At 41.5% G+C, this 18,534-nt stretch overlaps 2 protein-coding genes and 1 long non-coding RNA gene across 4 annotated transcripts in view; 2 read left to right on the forward strand and 1 right to left on the reverse strand.

Annotated features, from left to right (window-relative positions):
* The window catches only part of LOC133485491 (VPS10 domain-containing receptor SorCS1-like), a 47,844-nt gene extending 43,324 nt beyond the window's left edge, over positions 1-4,520 (forward strand). The window contains exon 27 of one of the 2 annotated variants that reach the window (XM_061789252.1): positions 3,980-4,520. In XM_061789252.1, coding sequence (XP_061645236.1) covers positions 3,980-4,287 — 308 coding nt within the window. In that variant the 3' untranslated portion in view covers positions 4,288-4,520. Of the gene's footprint in view, positions 1-718; positions 3,627-3,979 lie in introns of those variants that run through there. The other variant, XM_061789253.1, reaches the window with a different exon arrangement.
* A 3,734-nt stretch (positions 4,521-8,254) lies between these two features.
* Positions 8,255-18,534, reverse strand: part of sorcs3b (sortilin related VPS10 domain containing receptor 3b) — a 53,860-nt gene continuing 43,580 nt past the window's right edge. Inside the window, exons 20-27 of the mRNA XM_061789152.1 lie at positions 18,288-18,421; positions 17,308-17,431; positions 17,015-17,127; positions 15,400-15,519; positions 13,877-13,976; positions 12,434-12,539; positions 12,181-12,341; positions 8,255-10,055 (exon numbers count right to left, since the gene is read on the reverse strand). Coding sequence (XP_061645136.1) covers positions 9,991-10,055; positions 12,181-12,341; positions 12,434-12,539; positions 13,877-13,976; positions 15,400-15,519; positions 17,015-17,127; positions 17,308-17,431; positions 18,288-18,421 — 923 coding nt within the window. The 3' untranslated portion in view covers positions 8,255-9,990. The remainder of the gene's footprint in view (positions 10,056-12,180; positions 12,342-12,433; positions 12,540-13,876; positions 13,977-15,399; positions 15,520-17,014; positions 17,128-17,307; positions 17,432-18,287; positions 18,422-18,534) is intronic.
* LOC133485455 (uncharacterized) overlaps positions 9,079-18,534 on the forward strand; it is a 29,902-nt gene continuing 20,446 nt past the window's right edge. The window contains exons 1-2 of the long non-coding RNA XR_009790695.1: positions 9,079-9,189; positions 18,203-18,426. This is a non-coding gene — a long non-coding RNA (uncharacterized LOC133485455). The remainder of the gene's footprint in view (positions 9,190-18,202; positions 18,427-18,534) is intronic.

Here is an 18,534-nt window from a genome sequence, read left to right on the forward strand (position 1 = left end):
AAACACTATCTGTTACATAAACAATATTTCCAATAGGAAAGGATGGAAATGGAATCTGTCATTATAAAACCGTAATTTTCTGTTCAGCCAGTGTTTTACTAGTGTGGCGAATTGCATACTAGATAGCTGGGATGCTGGCTAGAAGAGAATCCAATGCCTCCATTGTCATTGTACAGCGCGGATACAAAGGAATTTGAGTGCAGGTCCAAAATTGTGTTTCGAGAATGGAAAACAAAAATGTAATAAATAGAATAACAAAATAAATAATGTGGAAAAAATACAATTACATTAATTAAATACAAGGAATTGAAGTTGGCACTGAAAAGAACCTCCATTCACTGGAGTCGTCCTGTATTCTTCTGAGTTAACGCAGTGAGTAGTTTATGGTGTCTTACATCGTGTGCGTCCGCAGGTAAAGCGAAGACGCTCGTCTGGGGGGGGGCCATAGCGTCGAGCGACGAGAGTTATTTGTCCCAATAAAATAATTAGTGCGCAGGGAGCCCACCGAAGAGGGTGAAAGCATTTTCATCAAGGAACATCCTCACGGCCCTCGCTTGATTTACTCGTACCTGCCGCAGCTTAACAGTTGCCCCGTCCAAGATAAATAATACACACACACACGGAGGGAAACAACAACAACAACAACAACAACGAGGCTCCTTATGCAAATAGAAACATAAAACCCCTCCTGTCTCTGTGCTCTCTTGTTCCTCGCCAGGCTACCTGCCATCGCACACAGACATCAAGCTCTCTGATGAAGCGCCCCATGTGTTTTAATGTAGAGCGTCTATGACCGGCGCCAAAGCAATACATCTTCCCTGGCAGTTACTTCCAGCGCGGTCACGATGAATGCTCTCGAGTGTTTTGCTACCCATGCATGGATGGATCGGCTCACACTGTGCCGCGTGCGCCTAATCTCTCTGAGGAGACTGTACAGATTTATACTCGCCGACTCTCCAAATTGGACTTTGTTTTGTTTTGTTTTGTTTTGACTGGAGAGACTTGTATTTTTGCAAGGACCTTGATCTTTTGATGTAAATAGTGTACAGTGCAGTCAGAATGGAAGAAATGTGTTGGTCTCCCAAAATGGCCGACAGAGGTTTGGACACGCGCTCCTCTCTAAAAAGTATTGGAACAAGTGAGGCCAATTGCGTTATTGCTTTTTGCTCTTCTTTCTGGAGACTGAAAACATTTGAGTCCATCAAAAGAGGAAAATGGGACAAGAGTATTTACATCTGGATCGGATACGCAACAGCACAGGTGTCAAACTCGAGGCCTGGGGGGCCAGATCAGGCCTGACATGTAATTCTATGTGGCCCACAAAGTGCATCTTCCACAGTTTCTTGCGAGACAGATTTGTACTTTTACTTTTGGCAGAAAATACACCAAAATGTTACTCTTTGCATATTACAAGCATTTCCCCCCCACTAAATTCCTTTAAATTAACAAAAGCTGGATACAGTGATGTCTTGAGATATAAGTTGAATTTGTTCCATGACCAGGCTCAAAACAAATCTTCTTTCCCCCTTGAAATTGATGCAAATCCCATTCATCCGTTCCAACTCCACCCCCCCCCCCCAAAAATAATATGAAAGTCTGTCATCTTTTCCAAGACAAATAGTGCTCTGCAAACTTGTACTTCATAAATAGAATGTAAATAAATTACAATGTTTTTGCCAAAGTTTTTGTTTCAGCTCCATCTGGTGTACGCGCCTTGGCCACCTGGGGGCAGTATAATACAGACATATGGATATACTGTACATGAAGCCAATCTCAGCTCCTCAGTAAGCCTCAGTTCTTCGCAGAGGATAAAGAATATATGCATCTCAGTATTGTTGTTGGTATTGTCTGTCTACATACAAACAACACTTTTGTTTAAATATGCATTGCTTAAAAAGTAACTCACTCACGATGACATTGATGTAATTTCTCAACCCATCTATGGATTTTTCCATTATGTGTTAGCATTAAGCTAGTGGACTTTAAGGCAAAGTTATGTTGGTGATTTAAATGTGTAATACACTTTGTTTTATGTTTAGTTTGAGAGTAAACTTCAACTTGATATATAGTTATTACACTGGTAATTCACTACCAGTCAGTATCACTGTGTTCACGTTTTTAAGTCAAATTCAATTGTAATCGGTCTACAGCAAAAAGAAAGGAATTGGCCTCACTGTTCCAATGCTTTCAGAGAGGGTGTGTCTAAATATGTTTCTGTTTCCCCGCACTTCTCTCGAGTTTGTTTACTTTGACGCGGAAGCAGCTTATCGCTACTGCAAGACAGTGAAGAGAACCGGATTCATTAAGCTCGCCGCAATCAGGAAAATCTTATCGCCGAGATTGTCATCAAATGAAGGCTGGCAATATCCAGTAGAGGAAGGATGGCCGCCACTTCCACATTTGTGCGTTCCATCACGGCCGTCTTCGCGGCTGACGCTCAAATTGTTCTGCGTCTCATAACAAAAGTGCGAGCGGAATGGAAGATTAAAGCCAAGGTCTACTTTGGGATGAGACATCTGTCTTGTTGAGTGGACTCACAAAATTCTTGATTGCAAAACTCAACATTACACCTCTTCAAAAAGACATTAGTGTTGCACAAGTGGATCTTTTTACAGCCAATTTGACATGTAAAACAAGGCAACCTGTAATTTTCCCTACAGAGGGAGCAGTCTCACACATTGTCAGCAAGACAGCCAAAGTGCATCCTATTATTTGCCGTAGTTCAGCACAAACGGCTCCAGTGATGGTTTTTATCGCCATTAGGAATTCAATTAATTTGACACGGTTTCCTGTGTTTGCATTACCTTAAACTCACTCACCTTGAAAGCTTCAAACTTCGGTGCAGTTCACTTTGTCACAGTAAGGATTTTGTTGTAATACACTGAACTTCTGCGTAGTCACAGTTCGGAATCGACAAATTCGCCTCTTAGTGGGTGTTTTTGTTTTTGTTTTTAAAAAAACCTACTTTCTGTTATTCACTGAAAAAGTCACTTTTTGTGCTTAGGCCAGAGCAATAAAAATGTGGCCAATTTCTGCCGAGGAACTATGTTGAACTGAGTTGAGGAGCTTCATGTAGTGCTTTGCTGCCATCTTGTGACATCTATGAAAAAAGCGCAAGTAACTTACGCCTGCCAAAAAGGTTTAGAATGACATATTTTCTTATGCACGAAACTGAAAGGAATCGTAGCATAGGTTTTGGAGCCAAACCGAAAAAGAAATGTGAACGTGAAGGCATGGTTTGAGGAATGTCTCGAAACATTTCACATGTCACGAGGCTTTCTTGAACTTTGTAGTTGCCTCATTTTTTAAGAACAAATTGAATGTGAACTCAGTAGTCATGGAAAATAGTGACAACCATATATTTAAATATACAACCAAATTTTAAGTATACAATTGATGTCAATAAGGGATTTTGAGAGGGGAAAAAATGCTTGTAATATCTGTAAAAAGTCAATACAAATTGCAATTTTGGAAGAAGAATTGCCGTCCCCCTTATGGCCTGTAGATAACAAAAATTGATGCCAAAGCACTACTTTTATTTTTGACTAGGATTTGGCGCCGTCTTGTGGCATCTTTGGGTATTTCAGGAAAGGCAAAAAAAAACCGAACAGAAAATAGATTCTAAATGATAAAATGGATTTTCTGTCAAAATGAAAAGAACAAATCCATTTACCCCAAAACATGAAGTAAACAATTTGCTTTTGCGGGCCACATAAAAATGATGAGTCTAACACCTTTGACCGTTTCAGTGGATCATCATTTTACCATAACAATAATAAATGACACTTCAAAACTGTAGGGGGAGCCCTGGTTCCCAAAACCGCCAATTCCATTTATTCGTTGTTGCTATAAAGGATCTATATTAAATGCATTCTACTTTGTCGCAATGAAAACTTTTGATCATGGCAACATACCAGCATGGAAATGGTGGCGTTGCCTAAGTTTACATCCATGCAAACAATCCCGCCGTCTACTCAAGGTCGGCTCTCGAGGAGTCGGCGGAGAAAAGGTTGCAAATTTGTCCACCTACGTCGCCGCGAGGGCGTCTTACACGGAGAAGACGGATCTCCTGTCAACCGAGCGCAGCCTACGCGGCGGCCGAGCGTGGTTCGCTACCATCTCTTTGGGATGAATGCTGGAATTCTATCAAGCTTTTTTTTGTTCCTGTTCTTAGTGTTGTCAGCGTTATGTGTCAGTAAGACAAATGGACGAAAGAGTTTTTTTGGAACTTCGCATCCTGCGGTCGAGCCCCGAGAACTTGAAACAAACGTGCTCGTCGCGGGATGAAAGCCATCACTGAAGACTTTTCGGCTTGTTTATTTTCATGTGAATACACTTACTTGTGGACTTATTTGCATGATGTTTAGTTCCCTGCTGCTTTGTACATTTTTATATATTGTTAAAAAAAAAGAATGTAAATTGCAGTATGTTCAGTTCTGAGTGACTCATTCAGTTTAAGTGACGTGATTATTCAGTGCGTTGTTGGTGTTTATTTTTTGCAGAATAAAGCCAAAACATCACATCGTGTATTTCTCTTCAATCTTTAGTACTTGATGGCTTTGTTTGACCTTCAGGCCAAGACCCTGGCATCACCTCAACTAAACCGGTGATTCTTAAAGTGTGGTACGCATGCCTCTAGTGGTACATGAAAAGTCACTGAAATAAGTGTTCAAACTGTGCAAAATGTAAGTGGCTACAACTTTTTTTCTTCAATCCAGTACAGTACATTTGTTAAGTACATTTTCAGTTGAATTGAACTTTTAAATACAACCCCACTTCCAATGAAGTTGGGACGTTGTGTTAAACATAAATAAAAACAGAATCCAATGCTTTGCACATCATGTTCAACCTATATTTCATTGAATACACTACAAAGACAAGATATTTAATGTTCAAACTGATAAACTTGATTGTCTTTAGCAAATAATCATTAACTTGGAATTTTATGGCTGCAACACGTTCCAAAAAAGCTGGGACAGGGTCATGTTGACCACTGTGTTACATCACCTTTTCTTTGAACAACATTCAATCAACGTTTGGGAACTGAGGACACTCATTGTTGAAGCTTTGGAGGTGGAATTCTTTCCCATTCTTGCTCGATGAACAGCTTCAGCTGTTCAACAGTCAGGGTCTCCGTTGTCGTATTTTGCGCTTCATAAAGCGCCACACATGTTCAATGGGGGACAGGTCTGGACTGCAGGCAGGCCAGTCTAGTACCCGCACTCTTGTATTACGAAGCCACGCTGTTGCAACACGTGCAGAGTGTGGTTTTGCATTGTCTTGCTGAAATAAGCAGAATATGAAAAAGACGTTGCTTGGATGGTGGCTTATGTTTCTCCAAAACCTGTATGTACCTTTCAGTATTAATGGTGCCTTCACAGAAGTTAGTAAGTTACCCATGCCATTGGCACTAACACAGCCCCATACCATCACAGATGCTGGCTTTTGAACTTTGCGTCCATCACAGTCCGGATGGTTCTTTTCCTCTTTGGTCCGGAGGACACGACGTCCACAATTTCCAAAAACAATTTGAAATGTGGACTCGTCGGACCACAGAACACTTTTCGACTTTCCATCCGTCCATCTTAGATGAGCTCGGGCCCAGAGAAGCCGGCGGCGTTTCTGGGCGTTGTTGATAAATGGCTTTTGCTTTGCATGGTAGAGTTTCAAGTTGCACTTACGGATGTCGCGCCAAACTGTGTTTACTGACATTGGTTTTCTGGAGTGTTCCTGAGCCCACGTGGTGATATCCTTTACACATTGATGTCGGTTTTTGATGCAGTGCCGCCCGAGGGATCGAAGGTCACGGGCATTCACTGTTGGTTTTCGGCCTTGCCGCTTACGTGCAGTGATTTCTCCAGATTCTCTGAACCTTTTGATGAAATTCCTAAATTCCTTGCAGTTGTACGTTGAGGAACACTGTCCTTAAACTGTTCGACTATTTTCACACGCACTTGTTCACAAAGAGGTGAACCTCGGCCCATCTTTGCTTGTGAATGACTGAGCGATTCAGGGAAGCTCCTTTTCTACCCAATCATGGCACCTCCCTGTTCCCAGTGAGCCCGTTTACCTGTGGGATGTTCCAAACAGGTGTTTGATGAGCATTCCTCAACTTTCTCATTCTTTTTCTGCCACCTGTCCCAGCTTTTTGGGAACGTGTTCTAAGTTAATGATTATTTGCTAAACACAATCAAGTTTGTCAGTTCGAACATTAAATATCTTGTCTTTGTAGTGTATTCAATTAAATATAGGTTGAACATGATTTGCGAATCATTGTATTCTGTTTTTATTTCTGTTTAACACAACATCCCAACTTCATTGTTCATTTGCAAATTTGTCCTTTCAGGGTCACAGTTGTGGCCCTTGATGACATCAGCATTTATCAGTCCTGTGATTGGTTGGTCAGAGCAAAACTTGCATCTGTAGCAATCGGCGCATGTTAATAAATTTACCAATCAGCATCTCTGGTGAGTATGATGTATTTGATTTGAATTTTGTATTGTTTGTCATGTTGTTAGATAAATATTGATTCTGAACCATTCCAGTTGTACGTCATATTTCAATTTTGTTCAATATTGATGGTTTGTATTGTATTGTGATGAGATGTGAAAGTAGTGGTATTAAGAGGTGCATTAAGTCCCCACTGAAGGCCCAGGTACCAAATGCACCGCCCGACACGAATTCTTATGTCTCCTCTATGTCACAAGGGCGAAAACAGTGGGAATTGGAGACTAACTTTGCTTTATCTCTAAACAAAAGTTGCAAAAGGTTCCACGGTTGTCCAATGACATCTGAGGACAATTAGCAGCACGTAGCGGCGGGAATCAAATGGGCCAATTCCACCGACTCTCCCGCTGCGCGACAAATTAATTATCTCTTTCCCGGGGAAGAAACTGGGGAGAAAGTCAGGGAGTCGCACCTTGAATGAGTAATGTTCAAGGCACAATAACCTGCAGCAATCGCCGGGCGCCACAATGCGGAATTGATGAGCGTGTTTCCTTTCATCGAGTGCGACATTACGACGGCAGCGCATCCATTAGCGGTGGTTGTCGCCGTTCAATTAGATTGGACTCTGGCAGCACATCCCAGAGCAGTTAAGAGAGCGAGAGAGAGAAGATAGAGCGTGGGCACCTACAAGAAGGCTCCCGGGGTGCGCGTGGCAAACGGGAGCGATGAAGATTGGTGTGAGATGTTCGGAGTAGCAAAACCATAAAAGGCTGCAGCAGGTCGATTGGGGCGGAAGTTAATTTGGCCTCTTTGACGCGCCGGGAATATTTTGGTTATGCTCTTCGTATACAGAAGTCCCTCAGGGATTGCGCCAATTTAAGTTCATTGGAAATATGAAGGAAAGTTGACGCACTTTGTGAGTCCTAGTTGATGACTAAACTGATCAAGTAGACATTGACAGCTGTGATGTACAAGTGAAATTATTCAAAACCCGGGCCAAATTTGGAGTCGGAAATTACACGAGAAAGTGGCAAAAGACTGAAGAAGGAAGTTAGAGAAGGTGGAAGCAATCAGGAACTGTTTGAAATAGCGGCCCGTGTTAGCGCAAAACATTAAGGCTTCTGCTCGAAAAGGGCGGCAAAAGCCTACTAGAACAGAACTTTGTTTAATCAGTGGCACTTTAAATGATGCTAGGTGACTAGTGCCTACCAATTATCAAGAGTTTGAATGTGATTGTTTTATCCCCATTATAAGAGGGTGTGCACACTTATAGAACCACATTATTTCATTGGATTATTTTGACTTTCAGTCTGAAAAACACAGTATTTTTAGAACATTCCTATGGAGTCGTACAGGTTATACAGCAGTTCACGTTAATGGTGGCAAATTTTGAAATGGCTGATCTTGGTCTCATTTTTTGCAAAAACCTGACATTTATTAGCTTTTTTTGTTCTTGTTATTCTTTTTCAATACTTATACATAGCCAAGACAGTATAGAAATGCATTAAAATGCTAGATTATCTTCCAAAGTTACCTTGGAAGCCTTTAACATGTTCTTTAAAATTCTCAATCATGAATTTAAACATCAAGTTTTCGCATATATATATATATATATATGTATGTGTGTATATATTATGTTATATAATATTACATTTTTTTTGCCACTGTCTCAAGACAGGACCGAGAGACAAGATACATATTCAATAACAACAACAAAATTTGGCTTGTGAAAATGTTGTCTTATGTACTGTATGTGTTACACAACAGTGCAACATGTGAGGCATAACAGAGAGAAAAAAAACATAAGGTCATGTAAAAATACATTTATTCTGAACAGTTTTAAAATGTACTCACAGTAAGAAAAAAGACAAACACAAAAAGTCATCAGTAATAATAGAGATCATGCACATTGGTTGCCCATATCACAAGTTGACTATAGAACAAGGTGTTTTATTTATGTTTATTATTTATGTCCCAAGAAAGGCTTGAAAATCAATATGACAGAGAACAATTGCTCACCCTAATGTAGTCTTAAATGTATCATTTTTTTTGGACAATTAATTAGGGGCATGCTAGCGTAAAAATGCTGACAGTAGTTCATAGTGAGATATTATTAAACATGGAAACATTGTTCAGAAGTTTACAATGAGTTGAAATGAAGCTATAGAGATTGAAGTTCCTTCCCTTTATTCTATGTACACCTCTCCAGTTACAAAATGTCTTCTGCCGATAGTGGCCTGACTCCGCATTCAGACTCATCTTGCAGTGTTTAACCGTGAGAATTAAGTTGGATTTTGCACTAAACGTGATTGAGACGTAATTCGTCGAAAATTGGCACACCATTGGGCTTTTCCAAGTCCAGTGAACCCACCGCTATAGCACGGTTCGGCGTTTTTCTTCAGCGATTGTTCTTAGGAGTTTTTACTCACAAAACACCTTCAGTGGAGTACCACTTTATATGCCATTTTATCCTTCGTTGTTCCCGCCGAGCAGACGGAATAGAATATATGCCTGTGTGTATTGTCGTATGCTCCGTTTGGATGCGTTGCTGCTCCATGCGTATTAAAGCTACGTTTACCGGGCCCGCCGTGATCTCGAAATTGTCAAGATATTTTCCACGGCAATCGCGGCGCGCAACTAAACCTGACGCTACGTCATAGGGTGGACCACAACTTGGAGGCGGGGCCATAGTGTGACAGGAAGCATTGCATCACACACACGCAACCAACAGCTCTTTTAAAGGTAAGCCATGTGTTGAATTTACCCACAATGCTTGCTGTGACACACCTGTTTTTTATCGCTTAAAATGTTGAATGTGTGTGTGTGAGAGAGAGAGAGAGCACTGTGCAGTATGCATCTGAATAACGGCATAGCTCAGCTATGGCGTTTTGTATTTTATGTTAGCATTACGCTAGTGGGCTTTCGCTAGTTGAAATTATGATTTGTTTGAACATTTTGGTGTTCAAATATACAGGGCTCTAGTTTCCTGACTGCCAGAAAAGTTGAAACAAGTGCGAAGGAATACTTTAAAATGTCAATTTATTCAAATACATTTGTGAACTTGTCAGTTGAAATGTGTTTAATCCGTTTCAGAGGGGTAAAACTGTATATTTTATACTGTGTGTGTATATCACAGATTTTGACCAATTGTGGGTGGATCCGAAACGTATCCCCCCCCCCCGCGATAAACGGCGATACGACTGCTTTTCGGCACAATAAAGGTTTTGACATTGCCGTTATTTGTAGAGTTGTTGAGTTTAAAACACAATCTCGAGCTTCATCTTTTGTACCATTTCCTACTAAATCGCTCATGTTTTTCTGAAACATTTCCTTCAGTCTCGCTTGGCAGATGAATCGTTCTGCTTAAGTACTTTAAAGTAGATACTCAACTCTATTCGTTAAGAGTGTGAAAACATTACTCGGAACGATAGCGACGATCGGCATGAAAGAACTATTATTAAAAAGATAAGCCAACAAAGGCAACAATTGCAGCACAACTGAAACACAACATTGTGTACTTACTGGGTAACAGTGTGCGTGTCTTTAGACGTTAGTACAGTTTGGATATTCCCTCGTTACAATTCTATCCATATTCCTCGCCATTGATCCTGGAAAGCAACAAGACAAATAATAATTACTCGCTCACAATCCAATTTGGGCAACTTCTCCGCACATCGAGCAGACAAATGGAAGCACTGAGGGGGCGTGGCCTATCGCCAAGTTGCTGATGGCGAGCTGATGAGGTCGGAATAAACGTAACAAGCGCGGCTGTTAGAAATGTACGGACGCCGGCTGGTTTGAAAGGTGAAACTTGACAATCTCACAGTAGTGGGCACACGTTAAGGTCAGTATGAAGATTTATAAACTGAATTTAACAATAAATGGCACAACAGGAGCGACACCAGAGTAGGAAAAAAAACCAAAAACGAACATTGGGCCATCACATGAGAGCATAGTGACAAAATAACCACAGATCTTGAGAGCCCGCATCAAAACCTTTAGTTTGTGGTTTGTTGCAAATCCACTTCTGACCTTATTACTGAACTTGATCCAAAACTTTTTTTTTGGTCATTACATCATCCCTTGGTGCAATAACTGGATTTTGTTGCTTAGACATGTACAAAGATCCAAAACCATAAAACCTCTGTGGTGATCGTTAAGTGTCTTGGTGCTGACTAATGAGTGAGAGGGAGAGTGAAAATGTCTATGCAGTGAACAGACATTTAAAAAAAAAATAAAATGTTGAAACATTTTGTTGCAGCTTAATACAGTCCTAAATGGTTAACTTGTAGTTATTACGCAGCAGAAGCCAGCATTATTGTTTTTCATTGGATTTTATATTTTCTGTGTATTTTTAAATTGTATTGTTTTTTTGTGTTTTCAGCATTTTTATTCAACAGTTTTTTTCTTTGTATTTATTTGTCTTGTCATTATTTCATTGTATTATATTATTTTTTCCTGCATGTTTTTAGATATCATTTTAAAAATATATATTTTATTGGATTATTTTTCTTTTTATTGATTTTTATTTTTTTTTACTTATTCATTTGTCTGCATATTCGTAAACACTTTTTTCTGCATTTTAATTTTTTTGGGGTATGATTATGTTATTGTTTTTAATTGTACTTGTTTTTGTGTACGTTTTTTTAAAATTGGGAAGACTCACGTAAGGGTCGACCCTACAACAGTGAGATTTCTGACGACGCTTCTTGCGCAACTGATTGGAAACACTGCCATCTCGAAAGAAGACTCAAAGTGAAACTTGAGGGATTTGATGGGGGGAAAAAAAAGGTAAATGACTTTCACCCTGCGAGACTGAAAAAAAAAATCTCTCGTCAACAAGCGCCGCTTGTTTCACACCGGCGACCATTTGGAAAGAAAGAAATAGCAGAAGAAGAAAACGTGCAAAAAAAAAAAAAGTCTGCAGCAATCGTCTCCTGTGTGGGGAAGGAAATGAATACCTGTGTCAATCAAAAGTGAGTATTCTTATCTGTGAAAAGGCTGACGTGCTTATGTATTTAATCTCATGAGAGGACAGCACGGTTTTGTAGTGGTTAGCAGGTCCGGCTCACTCTTAAGAGAGAACTCTGGCTTCCGTTTTTGATTTGTATTTATGTTGATGTCATTTGATTGATTTGAGTTTTTTTCTTGTATTAACTGTATAATGTACAATGTTGTGATTCTCCCCTATTTCAAATGTATTTCCAATTGAGTTGTACAGGTTATAGATCACATTCATGGTGTAAAGAAAAGTTTTGAAATGATTGAACGGGGCGGGTTTTAGACTTTTTATGTTCGCAGCCATATTGTTAGTGTAAGCAGTCCACATCAGCTCGCGACAATGGATAAATATTGAATTGAATGCAAACCTTTTTTGGTTAGGTTCCTTTTTATCAAACAGTACATGAATATTTAGGTTGAAATATTAAATAATATATACTAATAATTCCAATGACATTTAGGGTGCATATGGCAGTTATATTTAATTTCTGCTCGGATTATGGTGTGGACTAGGGCGAAAAAGGTTCAAGTTTGAGCACTCCTGCTTAAGAGTAAGCAGGTGTGCCATAAACTGTGGACAGTGAGTGAGCATGCTTTAAATAAATGACATTCATAAGCCTCTTGCGGTGACAGCCACACTTTAAATCCCATATTAACGTGTCACAAATAGTCCTGTGCTCCATTTCATGCTGCCCTTTGTCAAGTGACTGCATTCCAAAAAAAAAAGTGTACCTCCTTTCCTGGCCTCCAGCTCCTTTTCCATGAAGTCCTTGCCCGAGGGAAAGTCACCGAGGTTCACTTTGGACATGTTGTCGTTCTGACTGACCGTGCTGATCACCTCCGATTCCTTCTCCCGACTGTCCTCGGTCTCCACGTGGATCCAAGGGATTTTCCTTTTTTTGGACGGGCAGAGAGCAGGACAACCATGTGAGGGTTTGACAACAAGAGAAAAGAGGATGAGCTTTCTAAATTGTGGGGGCCTCACCTTTTGAACTTGTAGATGAAGAACGCCACTAAACCGAGAAACACCACGGAGATGAGCACCAACATGGCCGACCCACTGTGGAGGGCGCTCGAATCCACGAGTGGTGCTAAAAAAAAACAAAAAAAAAATGCAGGAAGAATAGAAGAGTAACATAGTGTTCCACAAGGTTCCGTATTAGGTCTCAAGTTATTTATACTTCATAAAAATGATATATGGATAGTATCTAACATTCTGAAATGTGTTATGTTCGCAGATGACACCAATGTTTTGGTCAAAAATAGTTCCTTCTTTTCCTGGTTACTTTGTTTTGATACGTATCTTCTGCTGCCCATTTAGGCAGCAAAATAGTTGGGCAAAATAATAAGGTTATTATTATTTGGTACAAAATGATAGCAATAATCACTTCCTGTTTGTGTTTTGACATGTTCTGCAGCCCGTTTGAGAGGAAAACTGTTTGGGCCGAATTTATCATTGTCACGTAGAACAGAATAGTTGCAAAACCTTCACTCTCTCCTCGTTTACTTTGTGTTTTGATACCGTTTGCAACCCGTTTAGGCAGAAAACCAGTTGGACCAAGAAGGTCATTATTATTTGGTTCAAAATGATCCCAAAAATATCTCAGTCTCTTACAGGTTATTTTGCGTTTGGACACGTTCTGCAACCAGTTAGGCAGCAGGCTTGCTGGGCTTAATTCCTCATGATCTTTTGTTACAAAATGATCGGAAAAACGTCAATGTCTTCCTGTTCACTTTGTGTTTTGATATTTTCTGCAGCCCGTTGAGGCAGCAGACTATGTTTAATTAATTGTGCTCTCTGCTGGTTAATGTGAAGTCGTAAAATCCATTATTCCACAATTGTTTCAAGATGTAGCTTCATACAACCCAAACAGTAGATTGATCATTTTCTAAATGAACGACTGAACTCTGAACAATTAAGAATGGATATATCAATTTATCACATCTATCACTATGAGGCAGACACTGCTTGACCTCCTCGGGGTACGAAAGGAACATCTAGGAGGGCCGCAGGCTTTCCCTGGGGTCCGTCATGTACAAGTCCATTTTGCACCATCATGGCTTTTTAAATGCTGAGATGCAATATTCAAAGTTTGTCACCCCCGCCCCCGTCTCCTTCAGAAAGGAAAGACTATGAAGCTTGTGACCTTTTCAGGATCATCTTAAAAGGCAATGCGGGCCTCTGTACGGCGACACAAATGAAGACAGATCCATCGGTGGATGAAAAGGGTAAAGCCACGTAGGACCCCTTTGACACGCTTTCGCGATATGCTAACGACGACGTGACCCTGGCGGTCTTGGACGCCTTCCTGTCGATCACGTCATCGATCGACAGGACACTTTTAAGAGCAGTGCGCAGTGATGCACGGTTTCAGAGAGGACGCCCATTTTGTCAAGGGTGTGAAACTCCAATCAGAAACGAACATACCTAGAGTTTGCTGAGTGATGTAGACGGTGATGCGAGTGTCAACCTTCAGCTCAAAGTGGACAAGGTCTTGGTTGAGGATGGTGACGAAAACATCAGATATCTGTTTAGAATTAATAATAATGAAAAAAAAACCACATATAAAGTTACAAACTGTTTACAGCAGGGGATACGGTTCAGACATACCCGCGATTGGTGGAAATCTGATTGATAGTTTTACCCATCCCACATGCATTAAAAGACGCATTTTAAAAACACTGTAGATGTGTTTTATATATACTGTATGTTTTGGAGTGTCTGTGTACATGCTTGTGCCTTTAAGAGGCGGGGCTGCTGCGAGAGTGCGCTCACCGGGTTTTACTGTTCTTCCGGCATTCACTAACTTGCTGAAAAGTGCATTGGCGACTGTGGCTCTTATTTCCCACATGCCAGGGCATTACAGTAAGTATACTGTAAAAACCCATGAAAAAATGATCGCTTACAGCGAGGGCGAGAATAATGAACTGTGATATAGCGGGAAGTGTTTCACTGTAAAGTGAAATCCCGTTTATCACCAGAGATACGTTTCACCATATAGAAACATCCGCAAAGGTTGGATCAAGACAACTGGACTGTTCTTGTTTGTTGAAGACGCTTCACTTTTTATCCAAATGGCTTCTTCAGTTCTAAAATTTTGGTGTGTGGTGAACAATAGGAGGTTGTTGTTGTTGTTGTTGTTACTCCGTGAAACGACAGTCCTGCATAACAATCAGTCGTTCTCTCATCTTGTGACAGAACAGCTCATTATGGCCACTCTCCCCATTGAATGAGGCGATCTTTGGGGGAGTGATGTCAGGACATTATTTGGCGCAGGCAATAGCTGATGCCTCAAACCTCCTCTGTTTAGAGATGACGTTTGTAGTTTTCCTAGTTTAAAAAAGATGGCTTATTTTACATCTCTTTCAAACTAGCGGTCCTCCCTATACACTATTTGGACATTATTGTCCTTGAAGGAATTCCCCTTCTTGAGATGTAATGTAAAAAAAATGCTGATTCTGGACCCGAACAAGCCGCCTGCCAATGTTGCGCCATGTGCCCGTGCAACGGCTGCTTTGTCTCTCCAATGCAGAGATCATTGCACTCCTCACCCTACTGTGTAAACAATATTGCTGAGTTTGCCTCTCTGGATTTTGTGTTTGGGGTGAACTTGCTTTTGTCAGACGCTGTTAGTAAGTTTGAAATGCTTGGTTGGTATGTTATGTTTTGCTTCTTATACTGTATTGGACGACGTCATTTTATTTCATATTTATGTTTTCATTACTGTACAGTATTTATATTACAGTGCAAATAAAAATACATACGTAAACCCCAGATTTCCACAATATAGCAAGCGATTTCTGCAACAGAGAGATATGTTCCACGTAAAAAATCTGTGATAGAGCGGGGACCGTAGTAGGTGAGCAGCGATATACATAGCTGGGCCAGTGTTGTATGATTAAACATGGAAGAAGTAGACATGTTCCTCCGCTGAGCGCTTGGCTTCCTACCATCTGCAGTTCCTCCGGTGTTTGCCTCTTGTGCTCATTTGGCAAGATGAAGAGTTCCGCCGTGGTTGGAAGTCCAGGATACAAACACACCAGCAGCTGATGGGAGGGAACGCCAGAAACCTGACAACAAAACATGAACCAGGATGTAATGCGGGCTTCTACTATCGTGGGTTCCAAGGACCTTGAGAAGATACCTGCTACACTCCACAGTAACCACTTTGCGGCAGGGGCACTTGGATAAAATGTGTCTCCTTATCAAAGAATGCGGTTTGTTATTATGTGTTACAAAATAGTTTGAAAACTTTCTTTATACTCTTTATGTTTTGGATATCACAGCCTGCTAAGACAGCAAACGAGACGAGCCAGAATTGATTTCAACCTCAGCTGTTTGCTGACCCTTTCTTGTCACATACGTCGATTTTCTTGCAGCCCTCAGTCTCCTCTCGGATGAAAATTGTCACGTTCTTATCATGTAGTCCAAAATAATGACAAAAACTGCCATTTTGATTTTGCGTTTTGATATCTGCTGCTGCCTGTTCAGGCTGCGAAGTAGTTGACCCTCTGGTCGAGCTGTTGTCACAGTGCTTGCTGCCCTCAGTCTCCTCAGGGATAAAATGTGTCTCCTTACTAAAGAATGTCCTTTTGTGTTTCAAAATAGTCCCACAAACTTGACTTTCTTCCTTGTTTACATTGCATTTCGATCCCTACTGCAGCCCGTTAAGGCAGCAAAATTGTCGAGCCTCCAAGCAGACGCTGAAAAGCTCTTATCAAAGTTTTCCAGCTGCCCTCAGTCTCCTCTTGAATAAAGGAAGGGTCAGAGTCGAGATTGGAACCCCAAACCTCAGAACTAAGAGGGGGCATGCTAGCCATTCGACAACAAACAGAACAGTCACAAAAACTTAAATCTCTTCGTCTTTTCCTTGCAATTTGACGTTTTCCGCAGCCCAGACAGCAAACTCGTCTTGCCTCTGGCAGACAATTATTGATGTCACAGTGGTCTGTTTTTGCTGCCCTCAGTCTCTTCTTTGATGAAATTCATCTCCTTGCTGAATAATGCATTTTTGTGGTAGAATGTAGTCACAAAAACTTCACTCTCTTGCTCTTGCTCCTCTTCCGGTGTGTTTTGATATGTTCTGCAGCATCTTCAGACAGCAAATGAGTCTAGCCTCCGGCTTACACCGAATAAAAAGTTGTCACAGTGGGAGGTCATGTTGCTGCCCTCAGTCTCTTCTTCTTCAAAAAAAATTTCAATAAAGGACACCCTCAATCTGCTAGCATGTCTTCATTCTGACAAATGTGTTCAAGTCTGCGTTTCTTTCCCCCCCAAACCTTTTCACTCGTTACTACTTTAAAGGGGGGGGGGGAAACGATTGCAGTAGAGCTGAACCGAGCCGAAACTCAACTTTACTGAACTTTACAATGACAACCATTGAAATGTACCCAATGTCTCCTTGCTGTCATCACATATAAAGTAAGAAAAAAAAAAAAGGCAACATTTCCGTCACGGTCCATAAAACATGACAAGCGCTGTACACGTAGTGCACAATGGTATGAAAGAGTAATGACCGAGAGAGGTGTCGGTGGTCCGGCGCAATGCGGTAGGGAGTTGACGTACCTGTGACAGGGCTGTCTGGGCCACGCGGCCTATGTCCTCCCGCCACTCGGGGATGTCAGGATTGTGCTCGTCAAGCGTCGGCGAAAAGGACAGCGGCAGCGACCTGAAAAAGTCTGGCAAACAAAAACAAGGAGTAACAGTTTTTTTTTCCCGCACTGGACTCATTTCCCCAAAAGTCGGAATTAATTGGCGTCAAGATTTTCCGTGTTCGCTCGCTGTGACATTTCATCCACGTCGACGAGCACGGACCACATGTTGCATATTCATGTCACCAATTAAAGTTGCACGCTAACCTTTAACTGTTATATCCCTGGAATCCTGCATCACCGTGCTCCCAGAAGCCACCTGGACCGTGACCTTATTTGTTCCTTCCTTCTGGAACGTGTACGAGATACTCCCATCCAACGTTATAATAGGCTGCATTGGAAAAGAGAGAGCAGAAAGGGCCTCATACATTCCTCCATAAACAAGACCCAAAATAGCTGCTTCAAACTAAAATGGAACACTTCCTGTTCAATTAAGGACCTGAGTCCTTGAGCCTTTTTTTGTGTGTCGTCTTATGATGGACATGTCCACCCAGTTTTGTGATTTTCATTGTGATTGCTCAAAATGATCATGGAACTTTGATGTCAAGCTCAGCCCACATTAGACAGCGCGGGCCAGAAATCTCATCTGTTTAGCATACCTGCTTCTGATGGGGTCTCCATCCATCCATCCATTTTCTGAGCCACTTCTCCTCACTAGGGTCGCGGGCGTGCTGGAGCCTATCCCAGCTATCATCGGGCAGGAGGCGGGGTACACCCTGCACTGGTCGCCAGCCAATCGCAGGGCACATACAAACAAACAACCATTCGCACGGACATTCACACCTACGGGCAATTTAGAGGTGTCACTTAACCGACCGTGCATGTTTTTGGAATGTGGGAGGAAACCAACTGGGAAACATTCGGGTGAATTCCATAGTCGGAGTCCATCGAGCTACAAACGCTGGACTTCGCCCGAAATGCCCCCTTCAAACTAAACTGGTTGACTTCTTGTTCAATATCCTGTATTGGGTCCTTGAGACTTTTCCCTGCTTCCTGTTATGATAGACATGTCCACCCAATGTCGTGTCGTTCTGTAAAACTGATGTCACCGTCAAACTAAGGCTGCTCCACAAACGTGACCTCATACAAAATTCATGTGCAGTGTGTGGACGCCAATAGGACGAGACGCGGAGAAACAGGGACCCGAGATGCATTTGCAGAAGGAGGACGAGGGCGGAGCTTGTCACCTCGGAGCTGTTGGTGATCCACCAGAAGAACGTCATCATCCTGACTTGACTCGGCCAAACCACCGCCGTCAGGTTGGTCTCCTTCCCCCTGACGGTCACCAGAGGAGCCGAGAGGTACACGCGCTCCACTGGACCTGTGGTAGGCAACGCACATGCAAATTAGTTCAAACAAATATAATGAAGTATTATTTGATTGAATATTGGATTTACGCGATTTACTGATTTCTCTTAATTTGTGCAGAAGATT

Source organism: Phyllopteryx taeniolatus, chromosome 11, assembly GCF_024500385.1.
Source record: "Phyllopteryx taeniolatus isolate TA_2022b chromosome 11, UOR_Ptae_1.2, whole genome shotgun sequence".
Lineage (NCBI taxonomy): Eukaryota > Metazoa > Chordata > Actinopteri > Syngnathiformes > Syngnathidae > Phyllopteryx > Phyllopteryx taeniolatus.